This window comes from Mirounga angustirostris, unplaced genomic scaffold (genome assembly GCF_029215605.1).
Source record: "Mirounga angustirostris isolate CCGP_5_RB_7025 unplaced genomic scaffold, mMirAng1.0.hap1 SCAF_16, whole genome shotgun sequence".
Taxonomy (NCBI): domain Eukaryota; kingdom Metazoa; phylum Chordata; class Mammalia; order Carnivora; family Phocidae; genus Mirounga; species Mirounga angustirostris.
In genome coordinates this window covers 57,200,727-57,219,525 of record NW_026991724.1, presented here as the reverse complement: position 1 = coordinate 57,219,525, position 18,799 = coordinate 57,200,727, and the positions used below count along the sequence as shown (strand labels likewise).

Sequence of the window (18,799 nt, the reverse complement as noted above, 5' to 3'; positions counted from 1 at the left end):
GGAGTTGGGGACACAAGGACAGATGGCCCTCTCCGTCCGGATCTGCTAAGCCACCCCAACCAGCCCCCGTCCCTCCCCCACCCCACCCTGCAGAGAGATTGATCAATAAATAAAATAATAAATTAATCAATAAATAAAATAGAAACAGCTCCCCCGCCCTCGGCCCCCCCTAGAACCACCCCCCATTGGGCACGGCCCCCTGAGCCCCATCCCTGTAGGGCAAGGCCGGGTTTGTTGTATCTCTCCCCTCCCTACATACTCCTTGGGCCCTATTTACAGATTCACAGTTGGGGGGCAGGGAAGGGGGGTGGAGGGGGTTCCCCTCCTTCCCCGGCCCCCTGGGGTCAGGGCAGAGGGGTCCCATTGGTGGCCAGGAGCTTCTTGTCCTTCGTGGGGCCTCGGCGGGGAGAGCTGGTCAGCTCTGGGTCTGGGCGGCCGGGTGGGGGCTGCAGGCTTCTGGGTGGGGTGCCAGCAGGCCGGGTCTGGGCCCCGTTCTTCTCATCTGTGGAGAAGGAAGCAGTGTGGCCTCAGGAACCTCAAGGCTGCCGAACCCCAAGGAACACGTTCCAGCGACATCATGGTGGGGCTAAGGGCCCCCACTGAGGGGCTGGAAGCCTGGGGGGGATGGCTGCCAGGAGGACACCCGTCTGCAACCAGACCTGGCAAGGTCATGGACAGCAAGCAGGTCATGAATCCTGGGCCCCTCCGGCCCCTGTGGCTTAGGAAACTGGGCCAACTTAGTCCCAGTGAGACCCAGAGGCCTGACTCCAGGGGGCTTTCTCACGGACTCTGGCTATGACGCTATCCACTAAGGGACAGCTTGTCACAGCAGCAGGTCCCATTCAAGTCCCCAGATCACAGCCAGAGGCCCCCTTGCCTTCTGCTCTCCTGGTTGTTAGGGGAAACGCTCCTCAGCAACAGGGCACAGGGGAGCCCACAGGGGGTTGTTTGGGGGATCTGAACAAACCCGGATGGTCGATTGCCCTTCTCCAGAACACCGTTCCCAAACTTTTGTTAGCAAGTTCCACGACTGCGACACAGAGACTAGTCAACCTCTGAGGGATCCCTGGAGGTGCCCTCCCTAGCCAGGAGGCCTTCTCAGGTTGGGATGGCCCTGTTCCCTGGATGGAGCTTAGACCCCAGCCTCTCTGAGAACTTGTGATCCTCGCCCACAAACCAAAGCCTTGGGGCACTTGCTCAGCAGGCGGTCTCCCCTCCAGCCCACGGGATAAAGGAGGGACACATGGCCTCGGCCCCTGCCTCCCACCTGCCAGGGCCTGCACGGAGGGCTGGTCGTGAGTGCTCAGCAGCTGTGCCTGGATGGTCTCCACAACTCGCTTGAACCGACGGCTGGGACCTGGAGGGATACAGAGATGGACTGACTTGGGGACAGGGAAGGCCCCCCCACCCTGTGGAACCCAGCAAAGGACTCTCCTCCTCTTGGTCTCAACTTGCTGCCCTGTGTTGGGGCCAGGCATAAACCCACCATTTGCAAATGGGGCTAAGAAAGATTAGAGTTAAAATAATGATGGGTGTGGCTTTCTATTTAAATAGGTTGTGTTACTTGTTAGTTTCTAGCTGAGGCCGTGAAGAACCAGAAATATAAGAAAAATAAACCGGAAGTGAAAAAAAAATCTTAAAATCGAGGAAGTCCTGCGTATTAGTCTTTAAGGGAAGGGGAAAAGAAATGCACTGTAATTCATTTTAGTGATGTAACACCGGCAGGAAACTCTGGGAGCAAGCTCATCTCCCAACTGTGACGTAATAAGACTGCTAAGAAGGGTAGCACACAGAAGCATCTCTTGTTATTCAGACTCTTCTCATCAGGGCCCGGGAAGCAAGCCGAATCGGAAGCAAGACGTTTCTGGGGTTTTCATCTCTGGTGCCAACTCTTGACTGGTCATGGCGGCCTGCAGTTTCTGAGGCTGCAGCTGTGCTCCGCAGGAAGAGGTGCCGTGATGGACTGGTGATGTCTGCTCTGGGTGTGGGCATGACACTGGACCGCGGCGAGCCACGTCTTTGCCCTTCAGTGTCAGCAGGGCTGGGTTGAGCCCGGCTCTGTCAAGTCAATTTACCTCAACAGGACTCTGTTTTCTCCTCTGTCAAGTGGGTGAGTGCTAATACCTCAAAGGCTGCTGGGAAGCTTCAGCGAAATAGTGCATGTAAAGCACTTGGAACATCATAAATGTCCATGAAGGGGCGCCTGGGTGGCTCAGTCCGCTAAGCGTCTGCCTTCAGCTCAGGTCATGATCTCGGTCCTGGGATCGAGCCCCGCATGAGGCTCCCTGCTCAGCGGGGAGTCTGCTTCTCCCTCTGCCCCTCCACCTGACTTGTGCCCTGTCTCTCTCTCAAATAAATAAAATCTTAAAAAAAAAAAAAAAAAGTCCATGAAATGTCACTGAGAAAAGGGGGAAGGACAGAATGTGAGGGTCTGAATGAGGGGGCCACTGTCCCAGCTCAGCTGTCTTGCGCATCCCACACACCAGGGTGGAGGCAGTCTCTAGCCAAGGGACGCTTACCGGAGATGAGCGTAAAGGTGACGGAGTAGATTCCACCACCACCACTGCTGTCCCGTCGTGGGGAAGGCTCTGGACCCTCTGAGGAGCTGATGTCCACCTGGAATCGGACGGGCTTCTGGAAGACGGAGGGGCCGCCACTGGCCTTGTACTCGGCCCTGAAGCTGGTCTGTGACAGCACACTGTGACTCAGGCTGGGGATCTGAGACAGGCGGGGGACGAAAGGAGGGGGTGATTCCAGGGAATGGAGAACCACGACTACCTTTGCCCAAGGAACTACAAGTTCCATCAGCCACCAGGGGGGAAAGAATAACAAAAGCGGGGTGGGGTGGGGGGGCGGAGTTCCCATTTCCTGCTGGGACTTGTAGTTTTCGCGTCCAACTCTAACCGGTATCAGAGGAATGGCTGAAAACAGGGACTTTCACATCTAGGCGTCAGCCCCAGGCTCCAGAATCACATGATACAAACTTCTCTGCCTCCACAGGCATTACCATATCTGCCTCAAAACCTGTAAGTCCCACTAGCTCCTAGAGCAAGAACCAGAAGGCCCAGTGGAAAAAGTGGTTCCGTCTGCTAATCTCAGACCTGGTGATGGGGGAATGGCAGCTCACCAATACTCTAGGGAGTTGCGCCACCTCCAGGCCCCAGGGTACAGTAAACCTCTCCACCTCCCGCCCCTACAGTGACCCAACCCAACTCTGAACGGAAAACTACAGAACCCATGAGCCTCTGGAGGCAGTCAGGCCAGCGCGACGGCAGTGGACCCCAGGGGCTGCTGGGACTTGTAGTCCTGTGCTGGCCAGGACACAGTAAGACCCAGGCCCCTCACCGACAGGAAGGCATGGACGATGTCCGCTTTGATGCTGCTGAGAGGTTTGTCCTTTAGCACAAGGAATATTTGTTCTTCTTTGTCCAAGGAGATGAAGTTCCCAAACCAGGAGCGTTTTGCCAACCTGAGTGAAAAGGTATGGTTAGAAGGTGAGTCAGGACGGGGCTCAGGGAATAAACCCTTCCCCCATCCTCTCACTTCCCTTCCCTGTCAGACTCACTCTGGAGAGGACTCTGGCGTCAGACTGGACATCTCCTCGGCAGTGGGGACTGGGGGCGGGGAGGGAGGGGAGAGTATGGTCAACACCTGCCCATCATCCTGGGGTCCAGCACGCGGGCCAGCAGTCCCCTCCAACCAGAGGTTCCAGATCCCGGTGCCCATTCACCTCCCAGTAACTAAACCCCAAATGGCATGCTGCTCGGTAGTCCTTCTGGGAATGCTAGCCAACCCCTGTTAGGCCATGTCCTCTGAGGGTGGAACTTGCTAGTCATGAGCCCATGGGAAGATGAGCCAGGGCACTGAAGGGAGGTGTCCTTCACGGAGGCTCCGCCTCTAGCGCTGGAAGCCACACCCCCTCTCCCCAACACCTGAATTTCTACTCCCAGCCCCATCTTCTCTCAGGAGGTGGGAATCCGGGCCCCCAGCCCCTGCACCCTCAGGGACCCTGTACCCTGCATCTTGCGCCGGTGAAAGCGAGGGGAGCCCAGGAAGCTGTTGCGGATGGAGTTGAGACGACTCCTCCAGGCGGCTCCCCCGACTCCACCGCCGGGGCTTGGGGGTGGCGTCGTTCCCGGCGTCCCAGTGGGACTGGCCCGGGGCGTGTGCAGGGGCGAATGCAAGGGGGTACCCCCAGAGGAGCGCGGGGAGCCTGGGGGACCAGGCAGGGGCGTGGAACGGGCACTGGGGGGTGGGGGCTGCTCCCCGGCGCCCCCACCCCTGGGGCCTCGAGAAGGCAGCGTCTGCGTTTTGGAAGTCGGGGAGCCCCCGCCCCGAGCCTCATCTCCGGCCCCGGGCTCAGGTGAGAAGGAAAAGACAGGACTCTGTGGAAGAGTGGCGAAGGGTGAGATGGCGAACTACAGCTCCCAGGAGCCTCTAGGAACCCCATTCGCACATACTCACGGAGGTGGGTCCCGACGCATGCTGGAACTTGTAGTCCAGTGATTTCCCCCCCCCCCCCCCAACCCACATCGTTAGGGGGACAGAGACTTTTTCTATCATGTTCACTGCTGTAGCACAGTGACTGGTACACAGTAGGCGCTCAATTAGCTTTTGTTCCGCGCATAAACGAACCCTTGAAACACTAAAACCCCAATCCTATCGGAGGTGGAAATGCCCAATGTACTAAAATACTTATGCGGCCTTAGGGTTGGGGGCCCTTTAGGGACAGAGAGGCAATGCCTCACGACTTCATGGGAGTTGTAGTTCCTGCTGCTCTATCTCGGCTCCAGCGTCTTCACCCCCTTACCCCTTCCTAATGACTTGGGGCTTACCCTCGGGCTGCTGAGAGGGCTGGAGGACAGACCGGTGGAGGCTCCACTGACACTGCGGGATCTGTTTCCAGAAGAGACGATGATGATGATTTTTAATCAGGTGTGTGGGTTTCGCAAGGCGCAGATGTCCTCTCCCTTCCACACGCCTTTGCGATGCGGACTTGAGGCCCGGAGAGGGGGGCCACTGCGGTGGAGCTGGGGCTAGAACCCCGAACCCCCTCCCCACCCACACTGTGCGTCCGCGGGAGGGGCGGCGGCTCCCACCTCTGACTGTGCTGGGCCATCTCCAGGGCGCGTCGGGTGGGCACGGGGGAGCCGCCGCCCCCAGCATCCGTGATGCTCAGAACTTCCATGGACTTCCGCTCTGGCCGCCGCTTCCCGTGACGGCTCAGCATGGGGGAATCCACACGTTTCCGAGGGGGGTCTGAGGGCGGAGGGTTTCAGCCCCATCAGAAGCCGGCTTCGCGCAGCAGTGCGTGGCACTGGTGCCCGTGGGGGAACGGAGGCCCGGAGCGCAGACTTTTGACAAGGCCACGGAGCCAGTCGGGGCGGGGCGGGGGTGGGGGTCTAAGCACAGAAGCTACGGGCTTGCCGCCCCTTCCTCCCTTCGGAGTCCGGGGTCTGGACCCCCAGCCCTGCCTTCTCACCGACGTCATTCCGGGGAGGCAGGTCCTGGTCCTCACAGCTGGGATACCGCTCCTTCCGATCCAAAAGCAGATAGTAGATCATCTTTTCTTGGTTCTCCCTGATGGGGAAGGGAAGGGAGGGGGTAGGAGGGCATTGGGGTCAGGGGTCGGGCTCCAGAGGTCTCACCCCCTCCCTGCAGCTGTGGCTCTCGGGGACTTGGTACACCCAGTACCTCTGTGCATGGGTCCATCTTCCTCGGCATCAACATGGCTAGCTTTTTTGTGTCCGCGTACATCTGACCCTTACTTAGCCGTAGTAACACCTAATAACTGAGCACTTACTACTTGTAAGCACTGCGTGGGGCACTAAGTCTGTCTCAGCGCCTGGCGATACTCTGCAGCATCTTGTCTTTTTTCCGCCGGTCCTACCGCCCCCTCGTGGTCCCTCCGGGGACAGCGCCACGTGGGGACTTTAAGCCACGCCCCATCCAGCGACCTGGGCGCCACGCCCCAGGGAGTCTGCGCGTGCGCGGGGCCTGGGCGCGCCCTCTGCTGGCTGGCTGGGGCCCTGCGGCGGCTCGCGGGACGTGGACCGCGGGTGCGCGTTGGGGCAGGGGGCCTTACTCCTCGCTGCGCAGCTCGCGGTGCAGCCGCTCGCGGTCCCTGAAGCAGCCCAGCGAGGCCATGCTCTCCAGGACGTCGGGGTCCAGCTCTCCGTTCGATGGCAGGCTCCGCATGGCCACCCGGCGGCCTGGGGCTGGCTCCAGGCAAGGGTCTGGCTCGTGTTTCCCGCCCCTGGGGAGGGGGAGAAACGTTACAGGGGACCGGGCCGGGCGTCCAGGATTCGAGCCCTCTCCACCGGAGACGCAGGTGTCCTGGGCCCCAACCTGCTCCTCTCTTGGGAACCCAGGAGTCCCGGCTCCCAGCCCCTGCTCCGCCTGTGTCCTCTTCCCCTAGGACCCAGAAATCTGAGTCCCTAGCCCCTCTTCATTGAGGAACCCTGGTGTCCCACCCTCTAGCTGGTTCTCCTGCCGGGGACCCTTGAGGTTTGGGCCCCCTCCCTTTCTGCCCCAGGGACCCAGGTGCTCAGCTGTCCCATACTCACAGGTACCAGGGATGTTTCTGAATTTGCTCCAGCTGAGGGGGGGAGAGAAGCAGAAATGAGGTCGTATGAACACAGTAGGCCGCAAGGAAAGTTGATGAGGTGGCGTTGGGGGTCCCTAACAGTGTCCCCTCCTCTCCACCAGGGGCAGATGACAGCTTAGGTCTTCCCCTAGTGGCGACTGAGCGCCTCGACCCGCGACTACCGGGGACAGGCCTGGGACAGGCCCGGGACATGGCCCGCATGCACAGTGCCCCCCCCCCCCCCCCCCCCCCCCCCGCTGTAGGAGTCCTCCCCAGTTTGGAGCTCATTCAGCGACCCCGGGGACTGACAGCCAGGTCCTGGAAATCCAGCCTCATGCGCCCCCTCTAGGGATTCTGTCCTCATGACCCACCGCCCCCCCAACTCACACTGAGCCTTTTCTCAGGCTCCACTTCGATCATCCCTCTCAGGAGGCTCTGGCAGTCTGGAGGGATGAAGTGGGGCATATGGAAGACTCCCCGTTTCACCTTCTCCAGCAGCTGACGGAGATTGTCATCATCAAAGGGCAGAGCCCCCTGAGTGAGAAATAACAGGACCCCTTACATAGAGCTTGGGATGTTCCAGGCGAGAGCCTAAGCACTTGACAAATCAGCACATTTAGTCCTTGCCACAAGCACTGGGAGGCAGGGGACTATTATTATCCCACTTTACATGGGGGAAACTGAGGCATGGAGCTGTCCAGCAATTTGCCCAAGGCCTCTGAGCTGGTAAGTGGCAGAGCAAGGATTTGGCAACAGACAAGTCAGGCTCCAGGGCTTAAGAGGCTGGGGTTGCAGCTTGAGGCTGCATCTTAAAAACAGGTTTCTCCCCAGACCAGTTTCAGGAGGGGTAATCCTCACGCGTTCGTTCAACAAAAGGTGAGCATCCGTTTTGGGTCAGGGCTCTCATAACAGACAAAACAAGCCCTCGCCCTCCTACAGCTCACACCCTAGATTGCGAGGCCCCAGTGAGTGAATGAACTTTAGCAGCCATGTCATGAGGCAGACACCCTGCTATGTCCCAGGTTCTGATCTGGCCGCGAGGGATGGAGCAGGGGACAGCAGGCCCCTGGCCCCACGGAGCTTTGTCCAGAACAGTGCCTGGCACACACGGATTAATAAGCAGTGGCTGTTGGATGAGTAGTGGGAGGGCAAGGGAACAACAAAGGGACACATGGAATGAGACAGGTGGGAGTCCGTGCGGTGAGGAAACACGAGCAGAGCGAGCAGGTAGCGAGAGAGGGGAGCCGGGTCTAGCAAGGGAGTCGGGGAAGGGGTCTCGGAGGAGATGATGCTGGACAAAGACTTGCAGGGGTGACAGCATGAGTCTCTGAGGGCTTTTCCAGGTGTTGCCCCTGGTGTCAGAGGCCTCTGGACAGAGGATGCAGGGTGTAGGGGAGAGGAGGAAAGGGGCACCCCGCAATGCTGGTCTAGGGCCAGGAAGCCTGGATGTGACTTCCGCTTGTCTGTCTCATTCACTGTGGCCGAGTGTTTGTTGTCAGCCTGGCACCTGGATTCTACACTTCCCAGCCTCCAGAACAGTGAGAAGTAAGTTCACGCCGCCCCAGCTACCTTTGTTATAGGAGACCAGACTAAGACAGACAATTTGTTGACATTGAACACGTGGCCAGCAGCATTCGAACTCAGGCTGGAAAGAAGCTTATCTAACACAGGTATTTTCTCTGTGACGGACAAAACAATCTTCCCGTCCTTAGGAACGCACAACGGCACTCTGCAGCGGGACGATTTAAAATCACCAACAGATGGGGCGCCTGGGTGGCTCAGTTGGTTAAAATCACCAACAGGGACGCTTGGGTGGCTCAGTTGGTTAAGCGACTGCCTTCGGCTCAGGTCATGGTCCCAGGGTCCTGGGATCGAGCCCCACATCAGGCTCCCTGCTTGGCGGGAAGCCTGCTTCTCCCTCTCCCACTCCCCCTGCTTGTGTTCCCTCTCTCGCTGTCTCTCTTGTCAATCTTCCCTGGGGGAGTGCGAGCCCCAGGCGCACCCGTTCAGCCTCGGTCCCCTCCGTGTCACATAGGCTAGTGGTGATGAGACCAAACACTGATCCCAGCCCTGCCACTGTCCAGAAGTGTGCCTGTGGGCCAGTCACTTTTCGTCTCTAGGGTTTTGAAGAGAAGTGCATGAGGTAATGTGCTTGGAACAGTGCCTGGCACAGAGTAAACCACCAATTTATTCGTGCCACTGTTAAGGAGGGCTGACTACATGCCAACTCGGGTCACGATGGTGACCCAACAGAATAAAACACACAAAGATAAAAGCCCTGACTTCTGGGAGCTGATGATTTAGAAGGGAAGGAGAAACCGCACAACTCAACGCACAATGGCAACTCTGATAGTCACCAGGAAGGACAGAGCCTCGCCCCAGAAGGTCTGACCTCGTGAGGGGTGGGGGGAGAAGTGGGAGTGAAGAGAAGTCTAGGTGTGAACTAGATGAGCAACGGGACTGGTAGGGATGGAAGAGCGTTCTAGGCAGAGAAGAGCAGGTGCAAAGGCCCTGGGGGAAGAGCCGGGCTGACAGGCCTGGTCTGATTATACTTGTTATTACCATATTGCAACAAACACCCTAGAACAGCCACTGTCCCAAGCCGCCCAAGGGCTCCTGGCTGCCCCGTCTCTTTCTGGGACACCCTGGACTAGCTCACAGTGCTGTGACTCAGTGGTTAGCTCTGGGCACAGAGGTAGGGGCAGGGGGGAGGGTGCTCCCCTACCTTTTCGTCTCTAGGGTTTTGAAGAGAAGTGCATGAGGTAATGTGCTTGGAACAGTGCCTGGCACAGAGTAAACCACCAATGTATTCGTGCCACTGTTAAGGAGGGCTGACTACATGCCAACTCAGGTCACGATGGTGTGACTCAGTGGTTAGCTCTGGGCACAGAGGTAGGGGCAGGGGGGAGAGGATCTTGGTCTGTTGGTTCATACTTCCCACCTTCCTGATACCAGTTAAATATTTGGAAGACAACCCCTGAGGGAAAGATGGAACTTAATGTTCTGTGCTCCCACCAGGCAGGACTGTTCTAGAAAATGGGGCAGGAGAGGTGAGGGGCCCCTTACCACAAGCAGGGCAAAGAGAATGACTCCACAGCTCCACATATCTGCCCGGCGGCCGTCATACTTCTCCCCCTGGAAAGGAGAAGGCCCAGCCATGACAGGGTCTCTCCACCATCCTCCCCCCACTCCTCCCTCCTCTCCACCTGCTCACTCACCTTAATCACCTCCGGACACGCATAGTGGGGGGACCTGCGGGAGAGAGGTGGTGTGAGCCTCTGGTGGGCTTCTCGCCCCCTCCCTGGGACTACGGAGGCCAGGCCCCCACTCACCCACAGCTGGTCTCCAGGAGGCTGTCCCCCACCTGCAGGGACGCCATGCCAAAGTCTGCGATGCGGATGTTGTTTTTCTCATCCAAAAGCAGGTTCTCGGGCTTCAGGTCTCTGTGGCTGAGACAGGCAGGTGGGGCTCAGGCCTCTGCCCTCCTCCCGGAGGCTGAGGCCCCATTTGCTATCTCTCAGAGGCGGGCACTTCTGGAAACTATTATGGACAATTTCAAACATGCTCCCAAGTAGTGAGAAGAATATAAGGAAGCCCCAAGTACCCACCCCCCAGCCTCACCTGTATCAACTCAGGGCAAGTCTTCCTTCATCTCTACCCATACATACTCTTTCCTTCCTCCGCTGGATTATTTCGTAGGAGGCCCCAGACAGTGTATCATTTTATTCACAAATATTTGAATATGTACCAAGGAAGTAAGAGGGCTAATGTTGAGCTACTTAAATATTGAAATACTTCCATACTGAATAATAAGAATATGGTCACCCCAAGCTAGTCACTGGTCCCTCCCTGGAGACACCAGCCCTCTCCCCTGGAGCAAAACTCCTCAAGTTCTAAGGGTTGATGTCTGGGGGGAGGTGGGGCCTGAGGATTCTACAGTTTCTGTTGGAAGTGGTCAGTAACTGGGTCATACTTGTTGTTAAATATGTTGACTACTGCCCCCTAGAGGTCAGCGCTTGTAATGTCAGGGTTTTGACTGGGTCGGGTCAATAGGGAGGTGTTGACAGTTTAAATGGGTTGCCTTTCCATCACCAAGCTTTATCCCCACCTTGGAGCCCCTCCACCCTGACACCCACCCCAGCTCCAATCCCCATCCCAGAGGGGGAAGGGGCGCAAGCAACTGAGGCTGAAAGACGAGCGGAAGGCCATTCAGTGAGGAAAGGACAATCTTTTCATATGGACATTCACATGCCAGAAAACAAAAAACAAAACAAAACAAACAAAAAAATGAACCTCAACCCTTGCCTCCCATCACAGACAAAAATTAATTTGAGATGTATCCCAGGCCAAAATGCAAGAGCTAAAACTATATAATTTCCAGAAGAAAATGTAGGAGGAAGCCTTAGGGACCTTGAGCTGGGCAAAGATTTATAGATAGGGCAGAAAAGGCATAAATTGTTAAAAAAAAAAAAAAAGAAGATATAAACTTGAATTTATCAAAATTTAAAACTTGCTTTTCACAAGACATTGCTATAAAAAAAAGCGGGGAGCCTGGCTAGCTCAGTCAGGAGAGCATGCAACTCTTCCCCGCCCCTTTTAGAAATTTTATTTATTTGAGAGAGAGAGAGAGAGAGAGATAGCACGAGTGGGGGGAGGGGTACAGGAACAAGCAGACTCCCCACTGGGTGCAGAGCCCCATGCGGGGCTCCATTCCAGCGCCCCAAGATCATGACCTGAGCCAAAGTCAGACACTTAACCAACTGAGCCACCCAGGTGCCCCGAGTCTGTGACTCTTGATCTCAGGGTCATAAGTTCGAGCTCCATGTTGGGTGTAGAGATTACTTAAATAAAAAACTTTTAAAAAATTAAAAAACAATTAAAACTCAAAAGTATGTCACAGACTAGAAGAAAATACTTGAAAAATATACAGTTAATAAAAGATTTGTTCTTAGAATAAAGAACTCTTAGGAAATGCCTGGGAGGCTCAGTTGGTTAAGCATCTGCCTTCGGCTCAGGTCATGATCCCAGGGTCCTGGAATCGAGCGACACGTTGGGATCTTTGCTCAGCGGGGAGCCTGCTTCTCCCTCTTCCTGCCTCTGCCCCTACTTGTGCTCTCTCTGACAAATAAATAAATAAAATATTTAAAAAAAGAACTCTTAGGGGTTATTCCTAGAGCTATCTCTTGTTCCTAGAATAAAGAACTCTTACAACTCAATAATAAAAAGACAACTCAATAAAAAAATGGGCAAAGGATCTGAACAGACATTTTTCCAAGGAAGATAAACAAACGGCCAATAAGCACACGAAAAGATGTTCTACATCATTAGTCATCAGGGAAATGCAAATCAAAACCACAATAATGAGATGCCACTTCATACCCACTAGGATGGCTATAATCAAAAAGTCAAACGATAACAAGTGTTGGCAAGGATGTACAGAGACCGGAACCCTTGCGGACTGCTGGCGGGGATGGTGAAGGGTACGGCTGCTTTGGAAAATGGTCTGGCGCTTCCTCAAAAGGCTAAGCAGAGTTCCCACATGACCTGACAATTCCACCCCCAGGGATATACCGGAGAATCGAAAACGCAGGTACACACCAAAACTTGTACTTGATTGTTCCCATGTCCATATTATTTTTACGAGAGCCAAAAAGGAGAAACAACTAAAGTGTCCATCAACTGGGGAATGGATAGACGAGATACGGCGCAGCCACACCATGGAGTATTATTCAGCCACGAAAAGGAAGGAAATACCGACACATGCTACAACATGGATGAACCCTGAAAACATTCTGCTGAGTGAAAGAAGCCAGACAGAGAAGACCACATATAGTATGATTCCATTTATATGAAATGTCCAGAATGGGCAAATCCATGGAGACGGAAAGCAGATTGGTGGTCGTCAGAGGCTGGGGGCAGGGGGGCTGGAGGGGTGACTGCTTGCTTCATGGGTACGAGGTGATGATTTCGGGGGTGAGGAAAATGTTCTGCAATTACATAGCAGCGATGCGCAACACTGGATGTACTAAAAACTGCTGAATTGTATACTTTAAAAGGGTGACTTTTATGAGACGTGGGTTTTATCTCAATTTTTAAAAAGGAATAAAGATTTATTTGGGGGCTGCACCACACTGGCTTCCAGCGAGCCTTGTGGGCAGTGCTCATCCCGGCCTCCCCTCCAGCTGCCCCCTCACCAGATGGAGTAGCTATGGCAGAAGTCCAGCGCCGATACTATCTGGCGGAAGAACTTCCGGGCCTCCTTGGGCGTCAGTCTCCCCTTCTTTACTAGGTAGTCAAACAGCTCACCTCCAGAGACGTGCTCCAGAACCAGGTACCTGGGGGACGTGGAGGGGGCAGAGGGCTGGAAGGGGCATGTGGAGGACCAAAGAGCCTGGTCTCTCTTTCAAAATCCCCTGGACCCCCGCACAAGACCTCAATCCCACTGGCCCCTGGAAGCAGAGCATCCCAATTCCTAGGGGCCCCTGGGAGGAGGAGGAGGAGCCGACTCCAATTCCCATGAGTCCCTGAGCAAAAGAGACTCCAATTCCCATCAGCCCCTGGAAGCAGAGAATCCCAATTCCTAGGGGCCCCTGGGAGGAGGAGACTCCCAATGCCCACGAGTCCCTGGGAGGAGGAGAAGACTCCAATTCCCATGAGTCCCTGGGAGGAGGAGGCGGAGCCGACTCCAATTCCCATGAGTCCCTGAGCAAAAGAGACTCCAATTCCCATCAGCCCCTGGAAGCAGAGAATCCCAATTCCTAGGGGCCCCTGGGAGGAGGAGACTCCCAATGCCCACGAGTCCCTGGGAGGAGGAGAAGACTCCAATTCCCATGAGTCCCTGGGAGGAGGAGGAGGAGCCGACTCCAATTCCCATGAGTCCCTGAGCAAAAGAGACTCCAATTCCCATCAGCCTCTGGGAACCCAAAACTCAATTCCTCTCAGCTCTGGGCAGCAGACTCCCACGGCAAATTTAGGAGTATCAGTACTTTGACTCCTAGTTATTTCAGGAGCTAAGACAACTCCGTTAGCACCTGGAGGACAGAAACACCTCAGTTCTCACAGGACCCTGAGAAATAAAGACACCTCCCCCTCCCCTACTCCCATTAGCTTCTGGAAAGCCAAGCCTCTCATTCCTGTAAGCCTCAGGGATGAAGAAACTCAAATTCTCATTAATTCCTGGCAATAACAATTGCAGTGTGCACCAACCTAAGTCAACAACCATGAGATAAAAAAAACTACAAGTCCCATCAGCTCCTGAGAGGTTTAAAATTCCCAACTCCCATAAGCCCCTGGGACACGGACTCCTAATTCCCATCAGCCACCTGGATCCTTAAGACTCCAAATCCCATCAGGCCCCAGGAGGCTAAAACTGATTCCCATCAGCCCCTGGGAACAAAAGCGCAATTTCCATGAGCTCTTGGAAAGCTGATAGTTCTCTGTGAAGCCCAAACTCCCATGGGCCACCCGCTATGCCTACCTAGGTGGAGGAGTGGGAGTGATAGCTCCACCAGCTGGTGACAAAGCCCCTCCCTGCCGCCACACCTGGGGAAGCCTGAGGACTACAATTCCCATGAGCACCTGGGACCGGGCCTCTTACTGCCTGGGGAAACCCTCCCCAGCATCTGATGGGTCCTGGAGTCAGTTCATCCGGGGGTGGGGGCACGGGTCTGTCCCCTCACCCACTGCCCAGCCCAGCTGTCCCTTGGGTCACCAGAGTCCAGACAAAGGGCTATTGTATGTACCCTGGGCAGCTGGACTCCACTCCCATCTTCCTGGGGGGTAATCAACTTTGAGATACAGACTGGGAACTCCTATAGAAGGCCATTGTTGGGGTGTCCATCATAGCACCCAGAGTTATGTGGGAGGAGGAGGGGGGCTTGCAATGCTCCAAGAGGTTGGGGGTAGGTTTAGGAAGAAGCAGGATTCACTGAGCCTCAGGCTTTGCCAAGCCCCCGTTGCCTCAGCAAAGAGGAGCAGGGTGGGGAGCTGCCCTTAGCAAGTTGGGTCCAGTTGAGGACATCTGGATTATCTAGTAGAGAGTGTTCCCTGCAGTGCAGCAGGGCGTGGGCCTGGGGCTGGGGAAGAAGGGCCAGGATGGACCTCTGTCCCCCACCAGGATGGCTGACCCTTGGCTGTCCTGTTGCTAGGGCACATTTGGCCCTTAGTGTCAGGCCAGGTCAGGCCAGTCAGTGTGGGAACAAGGAGGATTATGTGTGCGTGTATGTGTGTGGGGGAGGGTGTTCTGTGCAGGAGCGAAGGGACTGACTGGCCCTTCAGCGGCTCCAGCCAGGAGAGCTTAAGTTTCTCCAGGCCCCTCCAGGCCTTGTTTCCAGAAAGGTCCCACCCTAGGAACTTGGGGTGGGGGTGCATGGGGGGCTGGGTGTCTATAAATACCTACAAATATTTCTTGTTCTCGTAGACATCGTGCAGCTTGAGGACGTGTGGGTGTTCAATGAGCTTCAGGATGGCGATCTCCCGCTCCACCTGGGGGTCAGCGGGAGACACAGGAATGGAGGTCAGCATGGCCTCCCTCGTCCCCCCCCAGCCCCAAAGGGACACCCTGCCCCAGTGCACACACACCTTCATCAGCACCGACTCAGACAGCTTCTCCCGGTTCACGATCTTGATGGCAACCTTCTGGCCAGTGATGCAGTGGACCCCGAGTTTAACCAGCCCTGAGGAAGCAGGAGTGAAAATGTGGGGTATGCTCCCAGAGCACTCTCCCAGCCTCTGGCTCCTAAGTCCCCCTTTCTCCCCACTTTCCTCCTCCTTTCCCTGCTGGCTGTTTGACAGTGGCCTGAATCACCCTGACCGGAGCTGAGGGCTCTGACAGCTACATTCCCATGAAACACTCTCTTCTTCCTGTTGCCCGTAGACATGGACATTCTGTTCTGTTCCTTCTTTATTTTTTCCCCTCTTAGGTAATTTCTACACCCACGTGGGGCTCGAACTCACAACCCCAAGACCAAGAGTCGTGTGCTCTACTGACTGAGCCAGGCAGATGCCCCTGTTCTGTCCCTTCTGATTGTCCATCCCTCCACCTGCCATCACCTCCACAGCCACCCCTGGTTCTCACCCAGATTCTCTGTCTTTCTGGTGTGACCCTTCAAGTCCATCTCTCCACAGAATCTTTCCTCACCGTGTCTCCATCATGTTGTCTCCCCGACTGCCACCTTCAACCTCTCTCTCTCTTTCAACTCATCGCTTCCTTGAATTCTCTGCCCTTCAATCTTCTGGAGACTCCATGTCTCCCAAGGAATATACTTTCACGTTTGCCCCCCTCCCGGACCATCCCCCTCCGCCTCCTAAACCCTGACCTTTTAATCCCCTTCTTGATCTGCTTTTAATAGCAGCTGTAGTTGGGAGCATGCAAACCCCAAGAGTATGCCCACTTCCCAAGGGTAAGCCCCAAAGCCACAGAGCCTGGAGTACGGCCCCCAGCCCCTCCTCCCTCAGACCCAGGTGTCCAGGCCCCATGGTCCCTTCCTCCCCCATAACTCAGGAATTCAGGTCAGTGACACCTTCACACTCCTACCACTAGGATCTTGAGGTCTGAGCCTCTCCCCTTCCCTCATGCCCTCAGCTTCACAAGAGATCCTGGGCCCACCCCTGGACCTCCTGCCTAGGACATGGGTGTGCAGATCCTGCTTCACACCCACCCACCCTCCACCTGGCAGGAAAGAGGCCACGGCTGGAGCCAGGGTTTAGCAACAGCCAAAGGATGACCCCTGATTCCACAACCACTCCTGGGAGATTTGACTCTCAGATCCACCTTTCCACCTTCCGTTCCTGTTCCCCATACTGAGCCTGCATGCTGGAGAAGGGGGAGAATGCTGCAGACCCCATCACCCTAGCCTCACTGCTGGTCACCCGGACAGCCTGCCAGGAGAGCCTGAGGGCCTCCTCAGCCAGAGAGCAGTGCAGAGGGAAGCGGCTGCCCAGAGTGCACCCCCATCCCGCGGCATACTGCAGCAAGGACCTCAGCTCCCAGTGCCGGCTGATCCCCTGCTGCAGGCCGGCCTCCCTTCCCCACCGAGGCCCTGGAGCCCCTCCAACTTCTGCCCCGGTGAGGTGGGAGCCTTTGGGCCTCAGCACCTCCCCCCAGGAGTCCAAACCCCCAGCCCCCTCCATCCTGGGGACCCAGCACACTGGACCCCAAGTCCCTTCTCTGTGAGGGACCCCGGGGTCTGGGCAATCAGCCCCTGCCCTTTGAAAACCCATGAGTCCCGCCCTCTGCCCCCCAGCTCTCCTGCCCCTACCCCAGGTGTCCCCTCCCCTGACTCACCTGTCTGTCCTTTGCCCAGCGTCTTCTCCAGCCGATAGGGGCCCACATATTGGGCGTGCTGGGGTGGGTGTGGGTGTGGGTGCGGGAGGTGGTAGGCGGGGGAGCCCCCGCCCCCCTCCTTGGCCCCGGACGACATGGTGCCCTTGGTCCCGGTCCGACCGGCCCCCCGGCCGCCCCCCCTGCGGCAGGTCGCCCCGTCCCTCCGGTGGGGGCCGGCGACAGCTCCGTCCCGGCCCCCCCGGCTGCCCCCCACCTCTCCGGGGGTCCCCAGGGGGCTGGGCTGGGCCCCCCCAGTCGGCGGGCCGCGGAGCTAGGGGAGGGGGGGCTGGCCCGGGGGGTCAGGCCCCGGGAGTCAGCATGGCCCGGGGGGGCTGCGCGGCCCCCCCTCCCCAGCCCGTCTCTGGCCGGCCCCCCCCTTCCTGCGCCTCCCCCCGTCGGGGGGGTCTGAGGTGCGGGCCAGCGGATGCTGCAGGCCGAGGTCCCCCCCGCCCCCCCACGCGCCCTCTCTCCTCCGCCTCCTCCTCCTCTCCGCCTCCCCCCGCCACCTCGTCCTTTCTCTCCGGCACGCTGACATCACCATCCGGGGACTCCGGGCCCTTCCCCAAAGTTAACCCTTTCAGAGGGGGGAGGGGGAGCGGGGGCAGGGGGCGGGCCTGGGCGCCGGAGGGATGGAGAGGAGGTGGGAGGTGCACGGAGGGATGGAGGGATGCAGGAGGAGAGAGGATGGAGGGATGGCGAGGGAGAGAGATGCGGAGCAAAGAGACGGGGACCGAGATGGAGCTACACAAAGGGAGAGGAAGTCTGACATAGAGACGGGGACAAGCGCAGCTGGCTAGAGAGATGGAGACAACCAGGGACCGCGCTGGCGGCAGGGATTCGGGCAGAGGTGGGCAGAGACAGGAGAGCAGAACGGGATGAAGAGCAGGAGACACAGAGATAGGGAGATGGGATAGAGTCGTAGGAAGGGCCCCGGCTGGAGAGAGTCGGACGCGGAGAGGCAGAGAGGAGGGAAAAAAGAGGGAAAGAGGCAGCCAGAAAGATGGAGGGAGATGTACAGAAACGCAGATGTGAAGGGGAAGGGGAGAGAAGGCAAGGGGGAGAGACACAGGTGAGGGGACAGAGACAGGGAGGTGGGGGAGAGAAACAGGGAAGAACAGAGAGACAGGGACAGGGAGGGAACGATGTGGAGGTAAGTGAGGTACAGGGACAAGAAGGACAGACAGAAGGACGGAGGGTCAGAGAGAAAAATGGGAGAGAGATGGAAAGGGATGGGGGCAGGAAGAACAGACAGGTGGAGGGAGAGAGAAAGAGAGATGCAGAGAGAGTGGGCTATGGCGAGGGGGGACCTTAAGAGAACAGTGGTGTACATACAGGTGCAGGGCACAAGCTGGGGGAACATGGGGACAGAGAAAGAGGGTGACAAGCAGAGCAAGTGAAAGAATTTGGGAGTTGCCGAACCAAGACTCAAACCTGCTTCCCCAGGCCTCCAAGCCTCTTTGTCCCACTAGCTTCAGGGGAATCCATATCCACCCACAGCCCATGGTGCACTTTCTCAGATCATCTTGGTCCCACACCTTCATTTAGGATCCTCAATGCTCTTACAGAGAAACTTCCAGAACCCCCTCCCTCAGGTCCCTGTGTATTTTTTTAGACCCCTGAATATTCTCTATGCCCATCATAGGGTTCCTCCATCTTCATATGGGCCTCCATATAATTATACATCCCCTCCCCTCTGTGGGTCTGTGTTCAGATAGATCTCTACATAATCCAGGACTCCCCTGTATGAGGTACCCAAAGGTGTTAGGCAGCCCTTTAATCTCCAAGTCCCCTTTAAAGTGGACCCAAGAGCTTCTAGTCTCCTAGTCAACAACTTTCATTCCATAAACCTTTATTGAGTGCCACATCTGAGCTGGCATTTTCCAAGTCAT

General features: G+C 56.6%; 1 protein-coding gene across 1 annotated transcript; it reads right to left on the bottom strand.

Moving 5' to 3' along the window:
• Window positions 1-344: 344 nt before the first annotated feature.
• Window positions 345-17,368, bottom strand: BRSK1 (BR serine/threonine kinase 1). The gene is made up of 19 exons (XM_064580503.1): window positions 16,872-17,368; window positions 15,167-15,261; window positions 14,985-15,070; window positions 12,781-12,921; window positions 9,919-10,035; window positions 9,805-9,838; window positions 9,653-9,721; window positions 6,974-7,120; window positions 6,567-6,598; window positions 6,086-6,256; window positions 5,483-5,580; window positions 5,100-5,259; window positions 4,836-4,896; window positions 4,016-4,385; window positions 3,566-3,614; window positions 3,346-3,469; window positions 2,520-2,718; window positions 1,268-1,357; window positions 345-502 (listed from the first exon to the last, which is right to left on the bottom strand). The coding sequence occupies exons 1-19, from the start codon at window positions 17,005-17,007 to the stop codon at window positions 345-347; spliced, it is 2,337 nt and encodes a 778-aa protein (XP_064436573.1). The 5' UTR covers window positions 17,008-17,368.
• Between the last annotated feature and the right edge of the window lie 1,431 nt (window positions 17,369-18,799).